The 26,407-nt window shown below is 36.1% G+C and overlaps 1 protein-coding gene across 8 annotated transcripts in view; it reads right to left on the reverse strand.

Moving 5' to 3' along the window:
- Positions 1 to 7,354: 7,354 nt before the first annotated feature.
- Positions 7,355 to 26,407, reverse strand: part of Hnrnpc (heterogeneous nuclear ribonucleoprotein C) — a 63,546-nt gene continuing 44,493 nt past the window's right edge. For 6 of the 8 annotated variants that reach the window (XM_077800194.1, XM_077800193.1, XM_077800191.1 and 3 more), the window contains 4 exons: positions 14,587 to 14,747; positions 14,050 to 14,163; positions 13,662 to 13,822; positions 7,355 to 13,562 (listed from right to left, as the gene is read on the reverse strand). In XM_077800194.1, the coding sequence (XP_077656320.1) occupies positions 13,479 to 13,562; positions 13,662 to 13,822; positions 14,050 to 14,163; positions 14,587 to 14,747 (520 nt within the window). In that variant the 3' untranslated portion in view covers positions 7,355 to 13,478. The remainder of the gene's footprint in view (positions 13,563 to 13,661; positions 13,823 to 14,049; positions 14,164 to 14,586; positions 14,748 to 26,407) is intronic. The other 2 variants (XM_077800199.1, XM_077800196.1) reach the window with 1 other exon arrangement.

Below are 26,407 nucleotides of genomic sequence, written 5' to 3' on the forward strand. Positions count from 1 at the left end.
GGTGGGGCTTTTAGAGAGTGATTGGATCATGAGCTCGTTAACCTAATCAACAGATTAATAATTGGTTGATGAATGCATAGCTGAATGGCTACTGTGGTATCATATGAGCATTTTCAGGATTGTTTTTCTATCTTTGAAAAATATTATTATTATTTTGATAGGGATTGCAATGAAGCTGTAGATTACTTTGGGTAGTATGGACATGTTAATAATCCAATCCATGGATATAGGATAATTTTCCATTTATTTCTGTATTCATTAATTTCTTTCATTGATGTTTTATAGTTTTAGGTATATAGATTTTTCATCTCCTTAGTTAAATTTATTCCTACATTTTTTGGTAGCTGTTATGAATGGAATTGTTTTCTTGTTTTTGTTTTGTTTGTTTGTTTATATAGTTTGGGTCTTTTTACAAGCATTGCTAATTTTATTTATTTGTTTGTTTTTTAGTACTGGGGATTGAACTCAGGGGCACTTAACCACACTGAGCCACATCCTCAGCTCTATTTTGTATTTTATTTAGAGACAGGGTCTTACTGAGTTGCATGGGGCCTTGCTAAGTTGCTGAGGCTGGCTTTGAACTCATGATCCTCCTGCCTCAGCCTCCCAAGCCACTGGAATTACAAATGTGTACCATTGCACTTAGCACATTGCTAATTTTTGCATGCTGATCTAAAATATTTTTTTTAAATTGTTGATGGACATTTATTTTATTCAGTTATTTATATGCGATGCTGAGGATCAAACCCAGTGCTTCACACTTATGAGGCAAGTGCTCTACAGCTGAGCCACCACTCCGGCCCCTGCATGATACTTTTTTAATCCTGAAATTTTACTGAATTTGCTTATTAGTTTTAGTAGTTTTTCAGTGGAGTCTTTAGGGCATCTATATATAAGATCATGTAATCTGCAGAGACAATTTGACTTCCTCCTTTTCTACTTGGATACCTTTGGGAAATACTCCTTTCATTCCTAATTTGTTAAAAGTTTATCTTGAAAGGATTTTGAATTTTGTCTAACTATTTTTCTCCATGTATTGAGATGAATGTATGGTGTTTGTCCTTCATTCTGCTCATGTGGCATAGCACATTTATTGTTCATTTATGTTGAACCATCCTTGCATTCCAGGGAGAACTCCCACATGATATTGGTAATGATCCATTTAATGTGCTGCTGAATGTGTATGGTAGTATTTTGTTGAGGATTTTTGCATTTATGTTTAGCAGGAATGCTGACCTGTAATTCATTGATTCATATTTCTCTCCCCCTCTCTCTCTCTCTCTCTCTCTCTCTCTTTTGTGGGGTGGAGGAGGGGGTTAAATCTACAGCCTTACCCGTGTTGGGCAAGTACTCTTACCACTGAGTTACATCATCAGCCCTAATTTTCTTTTCTTGTACTGTCTTTGTCTGGCTTTCATATCAGGACAATAATAGCCTCATAACATGTATTTGGAAGTATTCCCTCCTCTTCAATATTTTTGGAAGAGTTTGAGAAGGATTGGTATTTATTCACTTTAAATGTTTGGTAAAATTCATCAGTGAAGCCTCAGGTCTTAGGCTTTTCTTTGATGGGAGACTTTTATTATTAATTCAGTTTTCTTACTCATTATTGGTCTGTTTTGATATCCTAGTTCTTCATAATGCAATGGGTAAGTGGCACATTTCTAGGAATTCATCCATCTCTTACAGGTCATCCTATTTATTGATTTTACAATTATTCATAGTAGTCTGTTATGATCTTTTGAATTTCTGTGATATCATTTTTAATGTTTTTTAACTTCTGGTTTTGAATCTTCTTTTTTTTGTCTTCCTAAAGATTTGATAATTTAGTTTATCTTTGTGAAAAACAAAAATCTTAGTTTTTTGTTTTCTATTGTTTTTCTAGTCCCCATTTCATTTGTTTTCCACTCTGATATGTATTATTTCCTTCTTACTACTAGCTTTTGGCTTAGTCTATTTTTTTCCATTTCCTCAAACTGTGACATTACTCCAGGTGCAGTGGCATCTGTAATCCCAGCAGAACAGGAGGCTGAGGCAGGAAGATCACAAGTTCAAAGCCAACTTCAGCAATTCAGTGAGGCTGGGGATGTAGCTAAGCATGCCTGAGTTCAATCCCTAGAAGCCAAAAAAAAAAAAAAAAGTAACATTGGATTGTTTATTTGAAATCTGTACTTCTTTTTTGATGTAAATGTTTATTGCTATGAACTTCTCTCCTAGACCTGCTTTTCCTGCATCCCATAAATTTTGATTTGTGTGTGCCTTATCATTTCTCTTGATATAAATATTTCTCTATTCAGGGCTGGGTTTATAGCTCAGCTTACCTCACACATGTGAGGCACTGGGTTCAATCCTCAACTCTACATAAAAATAAACAAAATAAAAATATTGTGTCCATTTATAACTAAAAAATAGATATCTAAAAAAATTCTCTTTCATTTCTTCTTTAACCCATTTGTTGTTCAGAAGCCTGTTTAATTTATACTTATTTGTGAATTTCCTGAAATCCCTCCCATTACTGATTTCTAGTTGTACACTACTGGGGTCAGAAAAGATACTTAATGTGATTTTTGATCTACTTAAATTTGTTAAGACAGAAGGTTCCACATTGTGATTTAAAAGAGTGTGTATTCAGCTGCTGTTGGATGGGATCCCACTTGCCATTTGTTACTATTTGCTTTATTTGAAGAGGCTAGAAATTTTCTGACCCAAGAATAGGGTATAGTTGTTGCTGTAGTTTGTCTCTTTTCTGTTATATTTACTCCAGGAAACTAAAAAAAAAAAATTGGGAAGGACTTTTAACTCTTCTAGAAAGGTCCTTAGATTATTTGTTTGGATAAGCTTTCTATCTTCCACATTGCTATAGGCACCAGTAGAGCTGAACTTTCTACCATTATATAACAAGGATTCTGTTTCTCCTATTTCCAATATCACCTTCCTCACAATTCTTTAAGTCCACACTGGCAGCCTTCTCAAAACTACCAGAATTTTTCTATGTCTTTTCAAGGAATTTTAGGCTTTCAATGACATTTATCTTAAAGTCCTCCCAGATTTGTCCCACTGACACTGTCCCCTACAGCTTTGTGGATTTTTGCTATGAGAACATCTTACATTCATATACAAAAATTCTGCATTTTTCATCTTTTTTATTGTAATGCAGGGATTAAACCGAGGGCCTCACAAATGCTAGACAAGTGTTCTACTGAGATATATATCCCCAGTCCTCAAAAATTTGTATTAGTTATCTATTGCAGTGTAAGAAATTACCCTAGACTTTAATAGCTTAAAAGAACAATTAACATTTTAAAATTTACAGTTTCTGTGGGTCTGAAATTTGGGAATGTATAGCTGTGTTGTCTTCATGGCCTGATCAAGGGGTTGTGGTTAAGATGTCCACAGGGACTGCAGTCAATCCAATGCAAGAAGGATCTGCTTACAGGATAATTCAGTCACATAGCTGGTATTGATGCTGTTGGAAGAAGGTCTCAGTTCTTCCCTGTATGGATCTCTCCACAGGGTTGAGTGTTCTCATCACATGTTGACTGATTCCTCAAATCGGAAGTAAACAACGAGTGAAAGAAGGAAGCCACAATGTGTTTTATGACCTTGGAAATCTCAAAAGGCGCACAAGTTATTTTCACAATATTCTATTATTACTTAGGTCAACTCTACAATAAAGTAAGAAAAATCAATAAGGGCGGAAGAATTGGCAATGAAAAAAAAAACTTCAGTATTCACAGATAGCATGATTATATTCATAAAAAATATAAAATCAATCTTTGGAATTAATAAGCAAGCTTAGCCATAACCTAACTACGGAGTCAACACATAAACAATAATTGGAAAGTGAAAAATCAGTTTTCAAAACAAATGAAATCTAATAAAAGATGTGTAAGAATTTTATGCAGAAAACTACAAAATAATATTAAAACAAAGAAGACCAAAATAAATGGAGAGTTACATCATTTCAGTATATTGTAAGACTTGAATTTCTAAAAATTCATTCCGTTGTGAACACTCAATTATGGTCAAAATTCCAGCAGGTTTTTTTTTTGTTGTTGTTGTTGTTTTATTTGTTTGTTTTATTTTTTTGGTACCAGGGATTGAACTCAGGGGCACTTAACCACTGAGCCACATTCACAGCCCTTTTTCGTAATTTATTTAATTAAAAACTAGTCTCCCTGAGTTGCTTAAGGCCCGTTAAGTTGCTGAGGCTGGCTTTGAGATTGGGATCCTTCTGCCTCAGCTTCCTCAGCCAATGGGATTACAGGCCTGTGCTTCCAGAAGTTTTTTTGAAATTGCCAGCTTCCAGAAGTTTTTTGAAACTGCCAACCAATTTAAAAATTATATGACAGCCGGGCACAGTGGCATACACCTGTAATTAATTATCTGGGAAGGCTGAAGCAAGAGGATTGCAAGTTCAAAGTCAGCCTCAGCAATTTAGTGAGACCCTCAGCAATTTAGCAAAATCCTGGTCTGAAAATAAAAAAGGACTGGGGATATGACTCAGTGGTAAAGCGCCCATGGGTTCAATCCTCAAGTACTAAAAGAAAAAAAAAAAAAAAAGAAAGAAAGAAAGAAAGAAAGAAAAGCTACAGGCTGAGAGAAAATATTTACAACCATCTGACAATGGATCTGTATCTAGAATATGTAAAAAAAAAAAACCCTCAAAACTCAAGTTTTTAAAAATTGCAATTATAAAATGAGCCAAAGGCATGAATATATATTTAAGCAAAGATGCCATATGCGTGACAAGTTATGAGCACATGCACATGCATATGAGTGGCAAATAAGCACATGAAAAGATGTTCAATATCATTAACCATTAAGAAAATACATATAGTCTTGTGTGGTGGCAACGCCTGTTATTCAGGAAGTTGAGGGAGGAAGATTGCAAGTTTGAGGCCAGACTGAGCAACTTAATGAGACCCTGTCTCAAAATTTAAAAAAGGGTGGGAGGATGTAGCCCAGTGGTACCGTGCCACTAGGTTCAATCCCCAGTACAGTACCACAACAAACAAAAAAAAAATATGAGGAAAAAAATGCAAACAAACAAAAAACCTAAAAGGAGCTAAGACTATATGATTTAGAATAATTAAAATAAAAACTATTGGCAAAGTTAAATCCTGGAAAAATGCAGAGAACTGATCTTTTATACATTGGTGGTAGGAATAGAAATAGGAAGTTTGGTGATTTCTTACAAAATTATACACTTGCCATTTGATATATTCACTTTCCAAACTCCTGGATATTTATCTGATATGAAAATTTGTCCACAGAATTTTATAGACAAATATTTCTAGCATCTTTATTTGTAATAGCTCGAAACTACAAACAACCCAAATGTCCTTTAACAGATGGTTAAGCAAACTAGTACATCCACAGTAATAAAAAAGGAACAAATTATTTATATGTATACAAACTAGGACAGAATTCAGGTATTATGGGCTGGGGATGTGGCTCAAGCGGTAACGCGCTCGCCTGGCATAAGTGGGCGCTGGGTTCCATCCTCAGCACCACATAAAAATAAAATCTAGATGTTGTGTCCACTGAAAACTAAATATTAAAAAAAATTCAGACATTATGCTGTAAGAGACAAGGGTCATTCTCAACAGAGTACATTCCATATTGATGCCATTTATGATTCTTAAAATGGCAAAATTATGATGAAAAATTTTTTAGGGGTTAGGGATGGTGGTAGGATGGGGGATATGGTGTGATGAGGAGTAGGATAAAGAGTTCCTTTGTGGCAATGGAACTATTCTACATATTGAGGTAATGGACACATGGATATACACAGGTGACAAAGTGCACAACTACATACATGCACAGAAGTGCATGTAAGAAAGATCTGATAAAATCTGAATAAGGTCTGAATTACCACTATAGCATTCAGACAATAACATTAGGGGAAACTGGATGAAGAGTACATAAGAAACTTTCTGTATTGTCTTAGTAACTGTTCTGTGAACCTAACATTATCCCAATATAATAATTTTATTTAAAAAATAAGATTTTAAAAATGTGATACTGGTACGTATGTATCAAAATGGCTAAGTTAAAAAAATAGCAGGAAGCTGACAAATGAGAAGCAATTCTCTACTTTTCAGTAATTTCACATTTAGTTTACACCCAGCAGAAATATAGACATATTCAAAAGACACCTCTAGAATGTTCATAGCAATTTTATTCATAATAGCCAAAATTAGAAACAGCCCAAATGTCTATTAGCAGAATGAATAAATTGTAGTATATTTATACAATGCAATACTATATATAGTAGTACAAATGAACAAACTACAACATGCAACAATACAGATGAACTGTGTGGACATATTGTTGAATCAAGAAGCCAGGCACAAGACTACATAATATACTATTCCATTTATTTAAATTTCAAAAACAGGCAAAACAAATCTGTGGTGTCAGGATAATTGATATCTATGAGAGTGTTGTAATAACTGAAGAGGTCATGCAAAGGATTTCAGGAGTGCTGTCGGCGTTCCATCTTTTTTTTTTTTTTTTTGGTTGGGATTGAACTCAGGGGCACTTAACCACTGAGTCACATCCCAAGCCCACATTTGTATTCTATTTAGAGACATGGTCTTACTGAGTTGCATAGCACGTTGTTGCTGAGGCTATCTTTGAACTTACGATCCTCCTGTCTCAGCCTCCCAAGCTGCTGGGATTACAGGCATGCACCACCATGCCCAGCCCAATACTTGATTTCCTTCTGTTTGCTTTCTGTGTATGTTTTCAATCAGTGAAAACCAAGCTTACACATAATTTGTGTACTTTATGGAAATTATACTTCAATAAAATTTACCAAAAAGCAAACACACACAAAATTAAATAATACTACATATTCAGGAAAAAAAAAAACACCGCAATGTTAAAAGAATTGACAATACTAAGTACTAGCAAGGATGTGGAGCAAATAAAATGTTTATTTACAGCTAGTGAGAATGTTTAGTACAATCACTTTAGAAAAATGTTTGGCAATATCTATGAAAGCTGATATATATACATACTCTAACACAACAATTCTACCCCTGATTACATACCCAACAGAAATGTATACAGATGTTCTCGTAAGCACATAACATTCATCGAATTATGCCGAACTTCAAAAAATCCAGATGTCTTTCAATACTGCTAGAGACTATTAATACCAGTTATAGCTAACTGCAGGGAAACTAACCTTCTTGGGAACACTCCTCAATTTGGAGTAAGAGCCAGGAGATAAAATACTATCAGACAATTCTGGGTAGTATTAGTATCCAAGAAATTCTTATATTGGTTTTTCCTGTCACACTGTGTCCATCCCTCTTCCTGAACCCAAATTTTTCTCTCAAAATCAGTCAAGCTTCAACACTACTGTTTGTATATAGTTTTATAGCTTTAAAAAAGTGCAAAAGCTACCTATGATAATGAGGAAGAGCAGTGATAGGAGGAGAGCAGGGGAGGTTCCTGGGGTGATGCTCCAGATTGGAGGGGTGTTTAAACAGGCATGTTCACTTTGCAAATCTTCAAGCTGTATGCTTAGTCAGGCATGTTGGCACACACCCATGATCCCAGCTAATCAGAAAGCTAAAGCAGGATTGCAGAGTTCAGACCCAGCATCAGCAATTTAAGGAGACCCTAAGCAACTCGATGAGACCGTGTCTCTAAATATAAAATGTATATTTAAATAAAAGGGCTGGCAATGTGGATCAGTGGTTAAGCAACCTTGGTTTCAATCCTGGATAACTGGGCAGGAGAATTCTTAAAATGTGTCTGTTTCTTAGTATGTATATTTTCATGTTAAAAAAAATACAGGTTATGAAGAATAAGGAAACTGTTCACTAGATCTGGCTTTTTAAAGGAAAACAGGTTAATGGAGCTATTAACAGGTTAACTGCAATCAGAACTTCCTTTGTATGTGTGGGTAATACTCCTTTTTTTACCCTTAGCATGAGATGTAGATTCCTGAGGGACTTCTTGAAGCTGACATTAAGACTTTGGACAATGCAAGCAAGCGCAGCGAAATCCATCCTTGTGCACCCTGAGGTCAGTTGTCAGCCTTTCCATTTCTGCTTTTTCCAAAATGGCCTCATACAGGGCTTACCCTCCCATACCGTTTTCCTTTCCCTTTCCCATCCATTAATTCAACATATTCATTTAAGACACTACTAAGCACTGGAGATATATTAACACACACTAATGTGGTCCCTGCAGTTTCACTTTAATATTCATCAAGAGATTCATCAAGAGAACACTGGTACCAGTCAAGGCAGGGGAGACTACCTGGAGGAAGTGCCATATACATTAAAATCTGAAAGATGAATGGCATTTAGAGGGAACTAAATTGGCAAAGGTGGACACAGCATCCAATGTGATGGGAAGAGGGAAAGGGAGGGGTAGAGGCTGGACAGATTGGGTGTCAGACTTATCTTTGGCCTAAGATACAGGGAAAATGTGTGTTCATTTTGCAGAGTATAAACTTTAAGGGATTCTGATGGAGTTAATAATTTGAAGGAAAGATTCTTTACATTCAGAAGGGTGCTTAAAGACAAGCAAGTATAAACTACATTGCAGAGTGCTGCCATGTGCTGATCCACATGCTATCGAAGGCTCATTCCATGAAAGCAAATACTGAGGCTGATTGCAGAAAAACAAAGGATTTCTTGTGGGATACTACATTCTACCTAGGTCCATTCCTCATGTTGCAAGTGTAAGAGAGAGGATACTCTCAAAAATGCTTAAGGCCGGCACAGGACTATGGCCCGATAATGCTAAAGTACAAGCATTTCTAGTAATCAGGAAGGTAACTTTCTTGTAGTCTCCAGCAGCTTCTGATACCTGGGAATAACACCAGCTTTGTACAGTGAAGCTAAAGTTTTGGAAAAGGGCATGTTTGGCTGGGCAATGAAACCAACAAACTTAACAGGCTCCAAGCAGGAAGCTGGATATTGTAGTTTTGGGTGAGGATGGTCAGGTAGCTGGCTGAAGCTGCTATTTAGCAGACTACCTGGCTGGCAAGTTTTTCTCCATTGGAGTCAAGAGGAAAAGAATATTGAGGAAGTTATCTTTAGAGAAGGGACAAGTGACAAGAAAACTTCATGGCCCACTAAGCTTATAAGGGAATAAAGGTCTAACCAAGGAATAAATGTAAACGAGTTGGGTTTAAGTTATTAATAGATGGGTTCTTGAGCTTGACATTTTCAAGGGACAAAAAGTCTACAGAAGTTCATTACTATAGCTTGTCTGGTTCTGCACAGTAATGTTACTGAAATATCCTTCCCATTAATAAATCACTCTGGGTAGAACCTATCTTTTAGAACATTTTTCAGTGACCTGCAAGGCAAGTATCACAAATAGGGCAAAAGCAATATAAACATGACTAGGTGCAACCCAGTCTTAAATAAAGGTGGAGAGATGCTCTTCCATTACCTGCAGTTTGGGAATAGTGAACTCTTTTTAAGAAAGAGTTCAAGACAATTTCCTGTTTTAATGTCCCAAATCAGTGGATACACCAGACCACAGATTAAACTGTTTAGGGCTTTCAAATAAGTACCTAACCTGTAAAATATGACGCTTACTACCTATTCTATATTAAATGTGTCCATATCTGTCTGAAGCCTGGACAACTAATTGACAAGATCTGTCCCTATTTTTAAAACATTTCCATGTCACAAAGTCTCCTTGGCATTATTAAGTCTTAGCTGTGGAAGGCAAATCAGTTGGATTACTTTAATGAGCCATCTACAACCTCAGAACAAGAGAACCTTCTCATATAACATGGTAGTCTCTCTCCTTGCTGCTTTCCATACTTTGATAGTTCAGACCAGGTATTCTTACCCTGTCAGCATGCAAATTCCTTACTAGCCAGTCACATAGGAACCATAGTAAAAATTGTAATGCTTTATATTTTTTCCTCATCCACCACCATCACTTACCTCTGCCATCCCTCTTTACCCATGGGAAGCTTTTTGCCTCTTGGTAATGTGGTTACCTACACCATGGGAGGGAGTTGGAATGATAGCAATTCAAAAATATACTGCTAGGTCACAAACAGAGATATAATTGGTCTTGAGTGCACACATGGATATTTGGATATTAAAAGCTCACTTCACAGTAATTATCCTAACTATAACTTTAATAGATTTTGGTAATGGACTGTAGGAGTAATTAGGGCAGACAGACCCTAAGTATTTCATAATTTCTTAACCCTTTATTCCTGTGTGCCACCTGAAAGGGAAAAGTCTATATGCCCAACTCATCATCTACTCATGAAATTTCCAACATGAAACTTTCCAATACCTCTAGTTTTATTTCCCATCCCTATAAAAACTTTTAATTTTAAAACAATTTTAATTTTGTTCCAGGGTCCTTGCAAACACTGCATACCTATGACCTGGTGTTATCTGATCCCTGTTCTTTTCAAGGGATAGCACTGTTAAAACAAGTGATGTGCTTTAACTTTAGCAGCTCACAAACTGCATTTACTGGTAACACACTTCTATGTAATATCTCCTTATTATGCCCAAATTTCTTCAGAGTAGATTTTCTTAGATGCCTTGACAACATAAGGAATTTTCTTGACTAAACTAACCTTATCAGTAGCCATGAATTCAAACCCCACTTTAAACGGTACCACTAAAATTTCCTCATATGAAAGAAAAAGTTTTGTCACAAATTCAGTGTGTGTGGCCAAGTCCAGTTTTTCAAAGTTACTAATGATGCATCCCTGGTTCTCTCCTGCATACGAAGTTAGTGCAATCAGAGGTATCACAGTCACATATTCCTGAGATCAAAGTATACTGTTCTACTGATCTCTGAACTCTGATGGGGTAGGATCAGACTTGAGATTAAAATATCTATAATGGTGACATTTGTTATACTCCTTCCATTGCATTCTTCTGCGTCTTCCTTTGATTCTAATTAATTCCCTACCAAATTACCAATGATGTTTCTATTTGTATTGTTTCTCTTTTCTACCAATCTTGTGTTGTGGCAACAAGTGACAGAAATCTAATGGTTGCCAACTACTTAAGTGTGCTAAATTCATCATCCACTCCAACTTAACAGTTCAGTTAGCTTATTCCACTGGTTATAGCCACATACTAGAAAATACCCTAGGACAGTGGACTACACATACCTTCCCTATTAGAAACTCTGTAGTAATCAGAAATGTTTTAAAAGATTTCTTTTAATCATTCCCATTCTATCCAGTATTCTGTGTCTAGAAACTGCATTCCTATAAGATTTTTTCATTTTTTGTTGTTGTTCTGAGTTTTATACATGGAATCAAAACAAATGTGCATCCTCCTGTTATTACTTTGCTTTAAATCTTATTCCCACACCAAATATAGTGTAGTGTCTACAAGATTGTGTAGTTTACTGAATGTAAGTTAATAATTGTTAAATGTGGTGAATGTCTGTTTTTTAACTAAGCGTGCAGCAGACTCCACTCATGTCTTCTAGGGTCCAGGATAGAGTGACATCATGAGAACTATAAACCTACCTGAATCAGAGTCATACATTAAAGACAATTACCCATTAATTAAAGAAAAAAAAAAACCTTCAAAATTTCAAGATGTTTTACCATATGCTATATTTAAGTCATGTACCTTTTTCTATTGTTTAGATATCAGCCTGAATGTTGAAGTATTAATTAAACATACCTAGCACTGTATTTGTTCTCTTAAATACAGGTAAAACGTATAATTTAACTCGGAGACCTAGTGTGATGATTTCTATTCAAGACAAACTATACATTCATGTGTGTACAGACTTGAAGAGTGTGACCATGCTTCTAGTTATTATTTTCTTAATACATGCTTTCCAGTGTAAACAAAATTTAACCACGTATGTGAAAGAACACAATAGATAAACTCAGTTCTGTGAAAGAGGTCCTACAATGAAAAGTGGACACACTGAATTCTGGATCTGTCCAGTATACACTAAAACATAATGTCAAGCAGGTTTAGTCAGCATCATAGGCTTCTAACAATTTCTTCTTAGCATCTACTTGACTTTCTAGTAATGAGTGACAAATATTTGACTAAAATATGAGAAGCTACTTTTATACTATGCATGTGGACTCCAAGGGTAGTCCACAGTTCTCTTCCTTATGTTGTAAATTGTCACATGATGAAAGATAGAAAAAAAGCCTGTGCTGCATGCTATGAAACAAAGCCAACTTGGAGGAATCCAAGGTCCATGTGTGTATTTGGGAGGCAAGGGGGAGGACACAACACACAAACACAGGTTTTATTTCCCCTATATTGGAAAAACCCAAAAGATAAAGCATAAAGAAATTAGACCTTTCAGCACTGAGAAAGCATCAATTCTTACAGCTGTTGCTGACTGGTACAATATCCTCCCATTGACTACTTGCCAAAGGAGACTAAGTAATCAAATTGGGGGTTAAGGGGAAAGGATCAATTCACACAGAACAAGTCACATACAGTAAAATAAATGTATAACCTTTACTATGTTCTAAGTTATATGGGAAGGCACAAACTACAGAAGACAAGGAAAGAAAGCTTTCCTATTTTTAATAACACTGAGGCACAGACTCAGAATCCAGATAAGGTACCTGGGGCTATAAACAGTTATTAAAAGAATCTCCATTCCATGTCACAGATAATTAACTCCTTAATGCAACATCCATCTTGATGAAATTTGAGTAGTGTATGCTGATATGCATAATGATCATACTCCAAGAAAAATATATTTAATATATTCTAAGGGTTTTGTGGAAGTTGCTGCAAAACAAAGAATTTGAAGTAAATAATTATAAAATACAAAAATAAAAAACCAGGTTTTTTTTCCTCCAAATTCCTGGTTTAATAAGGACTTGTTTATTTTGAGAAAAAAGGTCCCAAACATCAGGCTGTTCACAAAAATAACCCACAGTATCAACTTTAGAAAACAAATAAAAGACTATTACACTAATTATTCTTCTAGAGGATGCATTTAACATGCCAATTCTCATTCACAAAAATACATTGTTACATTTGTGTTGAACAGCCCCACACAAGACTATTATGTGGGGGATAACACACATACCTCTAAAACTCAAAGCTGCTCTCAGGTGCTACAACGAAATGAGATTGCCTTTGCAGTTAGGGAAGCAACTACTGAAATCATGTATAAATGGAAAGAACTGTACTCCCTGCATAACAAGAGATTATTTTGGAGACAGTTGATAAAAACCATACATCCTTTTTATTGTTAAGTCATAAAGAGGTATCAAAATTAAAAGCAAAAATTACAGGGTAAGACTTAACAAAACTACTAGGAGCGTCAAAGGAAGTGAAAATGGGACTAGGCGCAGGGCAATATGAATTAATGAACATGGGAAGGACAAAGATAGGGAGAACAGTGAGCATGTGCTGAAGATACTAGGGGAGAGGATCTGGTGAAATTTTGATCTTAAGACAAGCGCCTAGGTAAAGAAATAATGGGTAAGATTTCTAAACCCCACTATGTGCTTAAGAGTCATCCTCGCCATTGGCGCTGTCTCTGTCATCCTCTCCTTCCTCTGCCTCTTTTTCATCATCCTTGATCAACTCCAGCTGTGAGAAACAGACACAAACAGGATGGAGTTAGAGGCACTCCATGTGTCCCTGGTCCCCCCTCCACCACCTCTTTCTTTCCTTTCCCGTGGTTTTCACCTGGTCATCCCCCCGATCTTCATTATCATCATCATCCAGTAGATCCCCCTCCTCAGCAGAGTCATCTGCACCCCCCTCAGACTCCATCTTCACATTAGTTTCATCTTTCTTCAGGGAGCTGCTGCTCTGCTCCTCTTCCGACTTATCATTCTTCGTCTCTACTGGGGATGAGAAGGACAAGTCTATCTAACAAGTCTATCTACAGGAAAGTGATGTACACAAGATGTAGACAATCCCCAATAATGATTGCAGAACTGCAACACTTATGTCTAAATCCTCCCACACAAGTGGCTCCCAGTCTAAACATTTACAATTGCTTTATATACCAGTAGCTGAACATACTTTCAACTACCTTAGGTAACTAATGCAATTTCACACAGATGCTTACCTGCTTGTTTGCTCTGCTCCTTTTCAATTTTTTCCAGACTTTCCAGAAGAGAATCCACTTTTTGTTTTATTTGGGTCAGCTCCTTCTTAATGGCCTGAAGGTCATCTCCTTTCACTTTAATACAAACAAAGTCTTAGATTATATTCAAATGGACCAGAATCTACCAGCTACCACTAGACTATACCAGCAGCCCAAACCAGATTTACATGATTGGGTTGTTTTTTTTTTTTTTTTGGGGGGGGGGCTGGTGACATAAATAAACTCAAGGGCACTCAACCACTGAGACACATCCCCAGCCCTATTTTATATTTTAATTAGAGACAGGGTCTCACTGATTTGCTTAGCTGTCTTGCCATTGCTGAGGCTGGCTTTGATTTCAGGATCCTCCTGTCTCAGCCTCCCAACCTGCTGGGATTACAAGCATGCGCCCACCATGCCCAGCAACATGTTTATTTTAAAAGATAATCCTAATACCAAAAATAAGGAAAGAAAAAGAAAAACCCATCAAATCCACAAAGAAGAAAAAACAATACATACACTTTCCAGACTTGGAAGAAGATCCCCGCTGTCCACTCTTAGAATTGAAGCCACTTTTGCCCCTTCGGGAGGTGTTTCCTGAAACACGCTGGCGTTTAGAGGGCACTACAGCCCTAGCAATAGGAGGAGGAGGAGGAACTCGTGCTGGGTAACTATACATCCTATTGGATAAAAGAAACAATTCTTTCACACTTAAAATTAACTTAAAACCTCAATTATTTCGTATATTTTTTTAACACTTCAATGTTTCAAGAAACCATTACATGGATGTGTCATGATGTGGTTGACTGGCTTTTAAGTCCTGGAAATAAAAACAGACTTACATTTCATAGATAGTTCACATAAAACAAATACGGTTCTCACAAAAAGGGATTAAAACCAAATGGTTCAAACAGAGGTATTGAACTCAGAGGCGCTTAACGACTAAGCAATACCTTCACAGCCTTTTATTTTCAAACAGTGTCTGGCTAAGTGCCTTAGGGCCTCTCCAATTTGCTGGAGCTGGCTTTAAGAGATCCTCCTGCCTCAGCCTACTGAGTCACTGGTATTAGAGGCATGCACAACCACACATGCGTCTCACTAATGTAATTTCTGACCTATAAAACCCCACAGCTGTTTCCCCATAAAATGCTTTACCTGTGCACAAATACCACTAATATTAAACATCTGACATGAATATGCCACGTTCAATTTTCTAACTACATTTATGGTAATCTAACTACATTCATAGTTCCAATCAAGGAGGCAGATATGGTAGAACATGCCTAAAATACCAATTTATCGGATGGCTGGGGCAGGAAGACTTCAGGCCAGCATAGGCAACTCTCCTTGTGAGATTGATTCAAAATAACAATTTTAGAAACAGAAGCAGGGGCATGTATCAGCAGTAGAGACCTCACACATGCAAGGTTCTGGGTTCAACCCTGGTATAGCCTGACCCAACCACAAAAGAAAAAACTACAAGGCAGATGAGTAATACTGTCAGCCTGCCTTGTTCACCACTGCCTATATTCATTTCATGGAATATATTTACCAATCAATAAAAAAATGGATAGATTATCTATTAATCTAATTTAACATCCCATTAATAGATTTAGTATGCCACAATTAGGAACATTCCAAAATGAATTAAAAACTGACTCTTTAACATTCCTAAAGAAAAACTTCAACAAACTGTTACACAGAACCTGTCAAAATAAAAAAAGAAATGGGGAGGTAGCTCACTAGGAGTTTAAAACAGTTAACAAAACAATAACACAAGACAAATAAGAAAAAACCAGCCACCACTACCATCCAGTTGGTTTGCTTAACTCCAAAGGTTTTAAAGAACAAAGGTGATATATATTTAACAATTTCATCTTTTACAAATCATCTGTAAGTCCACATGTCCCTCTTACATTTCTATATATGACAGTGGCTGAGTACTAATGTAGTTTCCATCTTAGGTAAAGTGAAAACATCAATTTCAGCAAGTATATGCCTAGAGTTAAAACTACTGAGGCATGTAAGGCTAGCACAAACAACTTACTAAGACATAAAAAATAAAAACTAAAAAAGGAATAGGCTGTAATTCAGTGACAGCAAAACACTCGTTTCGCACATGCTTGTACAAAAGCTACAATCACTAAACCCTAGGAGAATGATGATTTAACCTAATCTGAAATATGGACACTTGAGCAGTAATTAAAAAAAGAAAGGCAAAATAAGAAAAATGTTTACAAATTAAGACATTTTGAAAGAAATTAAAAATTCGATCCTCAGCACCACATACAGACAGAGATGCTGTGTCCGCCAAATACTGAAAAATAAATATTAAAGTTCTCTCTCTCTCTCCCTCTTAAAAAAAAAAAATTAAATATTTATAATGCAATATATCCAATATAGACTCCAAATCCCTGGGTCACCAAAATCTCCTTGGTTATTAACATATTTCATTCATTAAACCAAAGTAGTAGGAAAACTAGAATCTATAGGTCGCAGTTGCCCTTGCCTGAAATTCCCATAACTCAAAAGAGGCTGAGGTAAGAGAATTTATAGTTCCAGGCCAGTGTTAGCAACTTACTAAGACCCTCAGCAATTTAGCAAACTCTTGTCTCAAAATTGAAAAGGCTCAGGATATGATGTAGTGGATAAGCACCCGAGTTCAATCCCCAGGAACAAAAAAAATGACAATAATCTGTACCCTCCAGAATGTTTTCTTAATTACCACACCTGTTTCTTTTCATTACAAATAATGTTTTAGGCATGTTCATTTCAGTATCACTGTTCAGAACAACATAGTTCCTTCAGCATTTAACAGGTAAAAATGCTCCAAAACCCCTCTGTAGGGGCTGGGGTTGTGGCTCAGAGGTAGAGCTCTCGCCTACCGTGTGGCACCGGGTTCTATCCTCAGCACCACATAAAAATAAAGATATTGTGTCCATATATAGCTAAATAATAAATATTAAAAACCCTCTGTATACAAAACTGAAAAAATGGGAGTTCATTTTATTACTACCTGAATTATGTGAACATCTTACATACTTTGAAGCATTTCTAGTTTGATACAAAAGCTACATAAATAACAGAAAATTCTACAGACACATTTAACTCCCAAATATTGTTAATCTGTAATTAAATTAGCAGATATACACAACATAAACAACAGATATCAGCATTTCTTAGTTTCAAAAGTAGCTCCAATTGCTTATTTATATTTTCAAATATCATTTATTTTACAATTAGTTCCCAAAGAGTACAACACTGGTTTTTATCAAATTCAGTATACATATACAACTGAATTCTAATCTCAACATTAGGAGGTTTTTTCACCTCCTTTATTTTTAATCTTAATAGAAAATTTTCTAAATCAAATTTCTTCCCATTTACTTTTGATTTTTCATGAAAAAGGAAGAGATTTTATGAGCCATATGTCCAGTCTTAGGAAGTCTTAGGAAGAACTCATTTGCACGGTGTTGCTAAAAATCTTTGAATATACTTAACTCATAAAAAATAAATTTAAAAAATTTTAAAAATCACAGATTGAGTATTAAAGAATTTGGGCATAGTGGCACATGCCTATAATCCCAGTAACTCTGAGAGGATGGGTGACTTTGATTAAGAGCCCAGGAACAGGTTTCTTCAAAATAGCTGCACAAACTACTTGATAAATGAACTACCAATTGATGACAGGCACCTAACTCTGCAGCTGTGACTCTGGCTCCTGCCAATAAACTCCAACTTATGACAATCTATTCATCCTATTACTAATTCCTCGTCTATGATATTTTAGAGTGCTTATTTAGATGTTTGTATGTCTTTTTCTTGAAAATTACTAGTGTTTAAATCATAGGCCTCCTGAAACATGGTCCAAGTCAATCTAAAAACGGTTGAGGCCTATGGTAATCATCATCATTGCCTGGATATCTCATTCCCAAACATTAAAGAAAAAAAAAAGGAAGGAAGAAAGAAAGAGAAAACACTAACATGAATAATTGAAACAACAAATTTCCAAATAATTTTTCAATACAACTGCACACAATTCGATAAAACACACATCTCCTCAAAAGACTGTAAATTCAAAGAATTATGGAATGGAATCAGGAAAAATTTAACTTCACCTAACATACTTTGTTGTTCTCTAAAAGATCTTTTGAGTTCTACCCTAGCATCATATATAGTTTATATAAAAATACCACGCAATCTTATACCAAAATATTGGGCATCCTACAATCAAGCACCACACTATACTAAGTCACTAAAATTACATTTCTGAAACCAAATAACTTTGATGTTGTCATTAATGTACAAGATGATATTTCTTTATTTCTCAAAGTGAGTAGGGCTTTTGATTTTGCCTTAAAAGATGGGCTAAACAACAAACAGGTTAACAACAAAATGCAAACACAATTGTCAAGATGACACAAACCCAACTTTTCATAATAGATCATTAAAAAACCACCCAACCCGCTAGATTTTTATAATTTCTAGTTTATAGAGTATTCCTAAAGTTTATTCACAAGTAATTAAGCATAAAAAACATGCTACATTGGGTGGAATTTCGTTAGAACTAAACTGCAAGCTCTTTATCTGAAACATAAATGGACTAAATGATATAAACAAGCACAGGAATATATAAATAAATATAAACTTAATTTTATTATAATGCTGAGATTTTTATTGTAATTACTGATAAAACTTTTATGCCATACGAACCATTTAAAGTCTATTATTCCACAATTCGTTTTTACTATGCAGTTATGTAACTGTCACCACAATCAACTGAAAACATTTTTATTATACTAAACAGAAAGACTATACCATTTAATAGTTGTCCTTCCTCTAATCTACTTTGATTCACCCACTCTATACAGTTCATATAAATTCAACCTTACAATGTATTCTTTTCTTATTTCTTTAGTATTTTTTAGCTCCATCCATATTCTACCATACATCAGTACTCCATTCTTTTTGTTATTGTTTTTAGTCATACATAACAATGTATTGTGACACATTATACATACAGGGAATACAATATTCCATTGTGGTTGTACATGATGAGGAATTCTACTGGTCATGTATTCCTATATGAACATAGGAAAGTAGTGTCTGATTCATTTTATCATCTTTCCTATTCCCGTTTCCCAGCCTCCATTCCCCTTTGCAAATAATAAAAAGTACTTCTACTCTTCTCTACTCCCCCCCCCTCTTTTGAGTTTGCATCCTCATATCAGAACATTTGGCCTTTGGTCATTGGTTTATTTCACTTAGTATAATAGTATCCAGTTCCATGCATATACTGGCAAAAGCAATAACTTCATTTTCTCTTTATGCCCGAGTAATATTACTTTATATATACATAACATATCTATTATCCATTCATCTCTTAAAGAACACTTAGGCTAGTACAATATAGTTTACCTACTGTGAATTGAGCTATTATATAAATTGATATGGCAGTTTCTCTACAGTATGCTGATTTTAAGTCCTTTGGGTATATAAGGAGGAATTGAATAGCTAAGTCAAACGGTGGTTCTATTACAAGTTTTCTGAGGAATCTGCATACTGTTTTCCAGAGTGGTAACCATCTTTAAGGAAAATTCTTAACATTAAAGGGGGGAGATGGGGGTGCACACTAGTGTACATCTGTAATCCCATGGTTCAGGAGGCTGAGGTGGGAGGATGGCGAGTTCAAACCCAGCGTCTTTAAAAGGCGAGGCAATAAGCAACTCAGTGAAACCCTTTCTCTAAATGAAATACAAAATAGAGCTGGGGATGTGGCTTAGTGGTCCAATGCCCCAGAATTCAATGCACAGTGCCCCACCCACCGGACCTTAAGAAACAAAGAAAAAGGAAAGAAATGTGAGGGGCTGGAGTTGAGTGGTAGACCAATTGCCACGCATGCGTGAAGCACTAAGTTCGATCCTAAGCACCACATAAAAATAAGTAAATAAAAAATGTGTGTCCATGTACAACAACAACAACAAAAAATAACCCATTACCATGTAGGTGTTAAAGAATCAAAACGTGCACGTGTAGACTACATGGTGACAATAAATAACCACCCAAGAAAACAAATAGTGAGTTGTTCCAATGGACTCTTTGGAAAGGTCTATAAACAAAAAACTAAATGATTCAAGGGAAGACAATTTAAAAATTCACTTGAAAACATTGTAAGACAAAAGCAAACTGGACGATGATGAAGGTTTCTATTGACTCCTAGATAATTTGTCAAACAAGACTGTGGTGAGAAGGGAAACCACACAGTCAGGCATGGTGACCTATGCTTGTAATATCAGCGGCTCAAAGCCAGCCTCAGCAATGTCCAGGTACAACTGAGTGAGATCCAGTCTCTATAATACAAAATAGGGCTGGGGATGAGGCTTGGTGACCCAGTTCAATCTCCAGAACCCACCCTCACAAAAAAATGAACACACACCCCCTCTGGTTTTGCTTTCATACACTAAGCTTTCCTCAATGGTGACAGTATTTCCTAGCCTTAAATAAGGTTACTGGTTCCCCACCCCACAAAAATAAAAAAATGATACTTCCATTTGGGACCAAGAACCCCTTCCCCAAAATATATATTTTAAACTGTACCATAGTTCCATTTTATTTTTATTCTTTTTATTTATTGTGGTATTGGAAAACTGAACTCAAGACATGCACACTGAGCTGCAACCCAGGCCTTATTTGAGGGTTTCATCAAGCTAGCCAGACTGAATTATGATCTTCCTACCTCAGTGTCCAGAGCTGATGGGATTACAGGCATTTACCACCAGGCCTGATATGATATTTATTTTATAAAAAGGTGAAAATTAGGGAGACCTTGTCTCAAAATATATACTTAAGAAATGGGGAGGGGGGAAACTTCATGTAGGCCATTAGCTGAGTGATTAAGTGCCCCTGGGTTCAACCCCAGGTAATAAAAATATATACATCCAATTCTTTCCTATATTGCTGTTTTTATGAATTCAAACCAGCAGAATACATTTTTCTCCTTAAGGATAAAATCCATTATAATAATCTATCAGCAAATATCTATTTGCCACATTAGACTGGGGTGAGAGGGTGACTACAAAGGGGCATAATTAGCTAATTTGGGGGAGATTTATAATGATTTCTATCGTACTTTTTTGATAGTTATATGATTATCAATCCTATGCACCAAATTTTATTTCAAAATTATAGGGCTGGTGGCGAAGCACATGCCTGGGATCCCAGCTGCTCCCCCGGCTTCAGCAAGAGGATCACATGTTCCAAGCCAGCCTATGTGGGGCTCATAGTAAAATGCTCGCCTCAAACATGCAAGGACCTGGGTTCAACTCTCAGCACCACATAAAAATAAAATAAATGGTTAAAAGGAGGGGGTGGGGGGTGGCAGCCTCTGCAACTTACCTAGGTCCTGGACAAAAGAAAAAGAAAAAGAAAAAACTAACTTCTGGGGATATAATTCAGTGGTAAAGAATCTTTGGGTTCAATCCCTGGTTTTCCATCTTGTTTCCAATTTAAACTTTCCCATTAATAATTTAAATCTCAATTCCTGCCACTACCACCAAAGCATATTACTGCACTATCAACAGAATTTGTGACACAATTCATGCCTCTACTCTGAAGATATTTTCACATACTTCCCAGAATACTTCCTGCTTATTAGTCCCCTTGGCCATTTTTCATTCATCTTCTTTTTTGTTTTTGGTACTGGGTTTTACCCAAGAGGTGCTACATCACCAGCCCTTTTTATTTTGAGACAGGGTCATTAAGTTGCTTAGGGCCTCAAAATAGAGAGCCTTCTGCAGTTTTCTGAGCCAATGGGCCCAGAAGCATGTGCCAGTACACATATAAAAGACGTACTCGGGCTGGGGATGTGGCTCAGCGGTAGCGCACTCACCTGGGTGCTGGGTTCGATCCTCAGCACCACATAAAAATAAAGATGCTGTGTCCACCAGAAAAACTGATGAGTCAGGAGGATCACTAGTTCAAAGGCAGCCTCAGGGTTGGAACTGTGGCTCAGTGGTAGCACACTTGCCTTGCATGTATGAAGCACTGGGTTAGATTCTCAGCACCACATATAAATAAATAAAATAAAGATCTATCAACAACTAAGAGAAAAATATTAAAAAAAAAAAAAAGGCAGCCTCAGTAAAACTGAGAAACTAAGCAACTCAGTGAGACCCTGTCTCTAAATAAATAAATAGGATTGGGGATGTGGCTCTATTCCTGGTACCTCCCCTCCCCAAAAGTTTTACTGCTATCTCTACTCACCCAATTACAATCTAAACAGATCACAGGTGGACCCGATTTAAAAAACAAAAAACCCAAACTGCCTATTAAACATATCTACAAATGGATGTCTAAAAAGGAGATTGAATCTTACATTTCCATAGTTGATCTGTGAAAGACAGCCATCATCCTACTTCTCCTGATTTCTCAACTCTCAAAAATTACATATAGGGTTAGGACTATAGCTCTGCAGCAGAGCACTTGCCTACCATGTGTGAGACACTGAGTTAGTTCCTTAGCACCACATAAAAATAAAGGCATGCTGAATATCTACACAAATGTCAGCACTAACTTCTATATCCAACTACTTTTTTCCATTCCTATTACTACCAACTTGTGTCCCACCAAAAATACCCTTTTGTGCCTGGATTAATTCTATTAGTCACTTATTAGCTATAATAAGAGTGATCTTATAAAACAAATTATGTGTTTTTGTGTGTGCACTGGGGATTTAAAAAGGTACTAATAAACTGAGCCACAGCCCCATTCTTTTAAAAAATATTTTGTAATTGTAGATGGACAAAATATTTTATTTATTTATTTTTATGTAGTACTGAGGATCGAACCCAGTTCCTCATTTGTGCAAGGCAAGTACACACATGAGCTATACCCCCAGCCTCCCAGTCTTTTATTTACAAATGTATATTATTTAGAGACAGGGTCTCTAGTATAGACCTCTTGTGTAGGGCCCCAAGTTGCTGATGCTGACTTTGACCTTTAAGTCCTCCTGCCTCAGCAATCCAAGCCCCTGGCATTACAGGACTGTACCACAATGCCTGGCTTGTAAAAATACTTAAGAACCTCTTATTGCTCTGCTCGAAACTTGTCCACTATCATTGGGACATAAAATGTGTTAACATGCTCTCTATGATTTAACTTCTGAATCCTCAGAGACCATAGCAATATGTGTTGAGTAAATAAGTGACATTAGTTATACATAGTCTTCTAGAAAAAATTTAGCACAAACTATGCAATGAACAACAGATGACAAACTCAACACTATTTATAGCTGGAATGTTAGCAGAACTGGTGTTCCTATTTTCTAACTTGATGAAGACTATTGAAGTCTTCTCCCTGAGACAAGCAGAAAAAGGCTGTATATATTAACATACTGAAAACCAGAATGCCATTAAGACATTGATTAAAATCTTGTGCCTATGATGTAAGTGACTGAGTGTAGCTAACATGTCATGTTTGCTGTACGGAAACCATGAAGGCACATTTCTACAGATAAGTGTTTTGTACTTTCTACTTCTATACTCTTTATTAAACACTATAATTCCGCACATTAATAGCGCTACCTACTTTTTTCCCCTTTCCTTGCAAAATAACATTTGTTTCCTTAATACTTTCAATATTGCTTATAAGCTTTGCTTTAAAACTTATAGCAAAATGATAGTTTCCCTAGCATGTACAGGTCCTATTTAGATCCCCAGCATACGCAAATGAATGAATGAATGAATGAATGAATGAATGAATATGCAATCTGCATTATTTAATTTCGTACTCAAAGTCCAGGCTTTAATCAATCACTTTAACTGACTCAACTCACTGAATCCAATTTAATTTAGTAATTGAGTATTAGATATATACTACATATAGAATATTTACATCTTTATAGAAAATCATAATGGATAATACTGCTCTTTTTTAAAAAACCTTTATTTTATTTATTCATTTTTATGTGGTGATGAGGATTGAACCCAGTGACTCACACATACTGGGCAAGCACTCTGCACTGAACCACCAACCCACCCCTACTCTTGTTTTTTATGTCTAGATAATCATCTACTGCTTATAAACTCAAAAGGTAACCCATTCATCTATAATTTATTCTATGTAGCAAAACCAAAATTCTTACAAATTATAATACATGTTCTTAAATTCTTAATACAAATTGACAGTAATACAACTCCTTTCATGACAAAGAAAGATGGTGAAATCAGTTAGAAAAAAAAAGGCTTAAGGAAAAAAAAAGAATGCTATTATAAGATATTGTTTCTGGATACAATCTGTACTTCAACCCAATGTAAAAGTGGTTTAAATGAGTTGAGCACAGTGGCGCACACACCCATAATACCAGCAACTCTCATATGGAAGCAAGAAGACTGCAGGTTCAAAGACAGCTTCAGACACTATCTTAAAAAAACAAATGGCTGGGAGGGGAACATAGCTCAGTTGGTAGAGTGCTTGCCGTGCACACGCGTGCAAATACACATACACATACATACACACACACAAACACAGACACACACAGCTGGCAATGTACTTCAGTGATAAAGGGCTTCTGGATTCAATTCCCAGTACCAAAAAGTAAAAGGAGGGAAAAAGAAAGGAGAAGTGAAAGGGATTTGAAAATATTGTGAAGATAAATTGGCATAAGGACATAAAATGAAGACTCAATATCATTAGCTGAAGCAACATGGTGCCTGTAATCTCAGCAACTGAGCCATATATAATGTGTTCGCAACTCAGGAAACAACCTAATGCCCAGTAACTAACAAATCTGGACAAACAAAATGGTATTATTCACACAATGAACTTCAGGAACAAATAAAAGGTATGCAGTCTACTCATGCATGATACAAGGATTAACACCAAAAAATTTTTTTTCTCTAAGGTGGAAGAAAGCCTACAACAGGACATATATTATCCTTTCTATACCATAATAAGCACACCTATGAATTAGTGGTTTATTTAGGCCTAAGAACAGGGGAGGAACAAGGACTGATACAAGGTTTATCAGGGGAATGACAAAATGTTAGGTCTTGGCATTATATGCACAATTGAATATATTTAAACAAATCATGTAGTTTTAAGGTATGTAGTATATTTCTTATCTCAAATAAGTTAACTTAAAAGGGGGGGGGGGGAGTAACAAAAGCCAGGTGTGGCAACACACAACCCTAATCCCAGCAACTCAGGAAAGGCTGAAGAAGGAAGATTACAAGTTTGAAGCCACATTCATGATCTTAGTGAGACCGTGTGTCAATATAAAAAGAGCTAGGGATGTGGGCCAGTGGTTAAGCATTATCCCCAGTGCCAAAAATAAAATAAAATAAAGGCTATCATGGAATTAGATAAGTATGTCACAATTTAGAGTTATGGTAGTATCTCATCCATATTCAAAAGACTCCAAAGAATTATATACCACATTCAGAAAAGTAGTATATGACAAAATAAAAAAGGAAGCTACCTAAAAAATGAATAGTCAGCAGCATTAATATCAAAAATTGAAGTCCAATAATAATAGATATACAAAGTGTACCAATACTACTAATATGTAGGTCAGCATCTGAAATTCTGGGGGTGGGGGGAGCTGGGGTTGTGGCTCAGTAGTTGTGGCCTAACATGTGCAAGGTCCTGAGTTCCATCCTTAGAACCACATAAAAATAAATGAAAGTATTGTGTACAACTACTTATACTAAATATTAAAAATAAATAAATAAAAAGATACTATGTAAACATACTAATATTGACGTTCACCCAACAAAAGAAACCGAGCGAGAAATGGTGGTACATGCTTGTAATCTGAGCAACTTGGAAGGCTGAGGCAGAAGGATTGCTGGTTTAAGACCAGGCTCATCTTCTATTAAAAAGGGTGACGGATATAGCTCTGTGGTAGAGGACTCCTGGGTTTAATCCTCCATACCAAAAAATAATACATAGTAAAAAATAACTAAAAAAGAATGAAGCAGACAACCAACAGGAGGACACTAATTATAATAATTTCCCACAACTCTCTCTTCTCACATGCCAATCCAAAGTCACCCCACTTTCTCAAAACTTCACAAATTATGTATCTCAATGCCCTTTATACAGATATAACAACCATTATTCAAGTCCCATATTGCACAATAATACATATCATAATAATGGAAGAGGAGCAAAACAAGATATTGTGTCTGGGATGAATAAATAAATTATTTGGATTCTTGCTCAACCCATATTCGCTGTTTTGATTTGTTGACTTTTGTGTGTCTAGAAGAGACTAAAGGTTCAAATATTACCTATTTCTTAAAAATGCCAGGCACAGCCAGGCTTGGGAAACTAGGACAAG

The sequence above is a fragment of the Urocitellus parryii genome, chromosome 6 (genome assembly GCF_045843805.1).
Source record: "Urocitellus parryii isolate mUroPar1 chromosome 6, mUroPar1.hap1, whole genome shotgun sequence".
Taxonomy (NCBI): domain Eukaryota; kingdom Metazoa; phylum Chordata; class Mammalia; order Rodentia; family Sciuridae; genus Urocitellus; species Urocitellus parryii.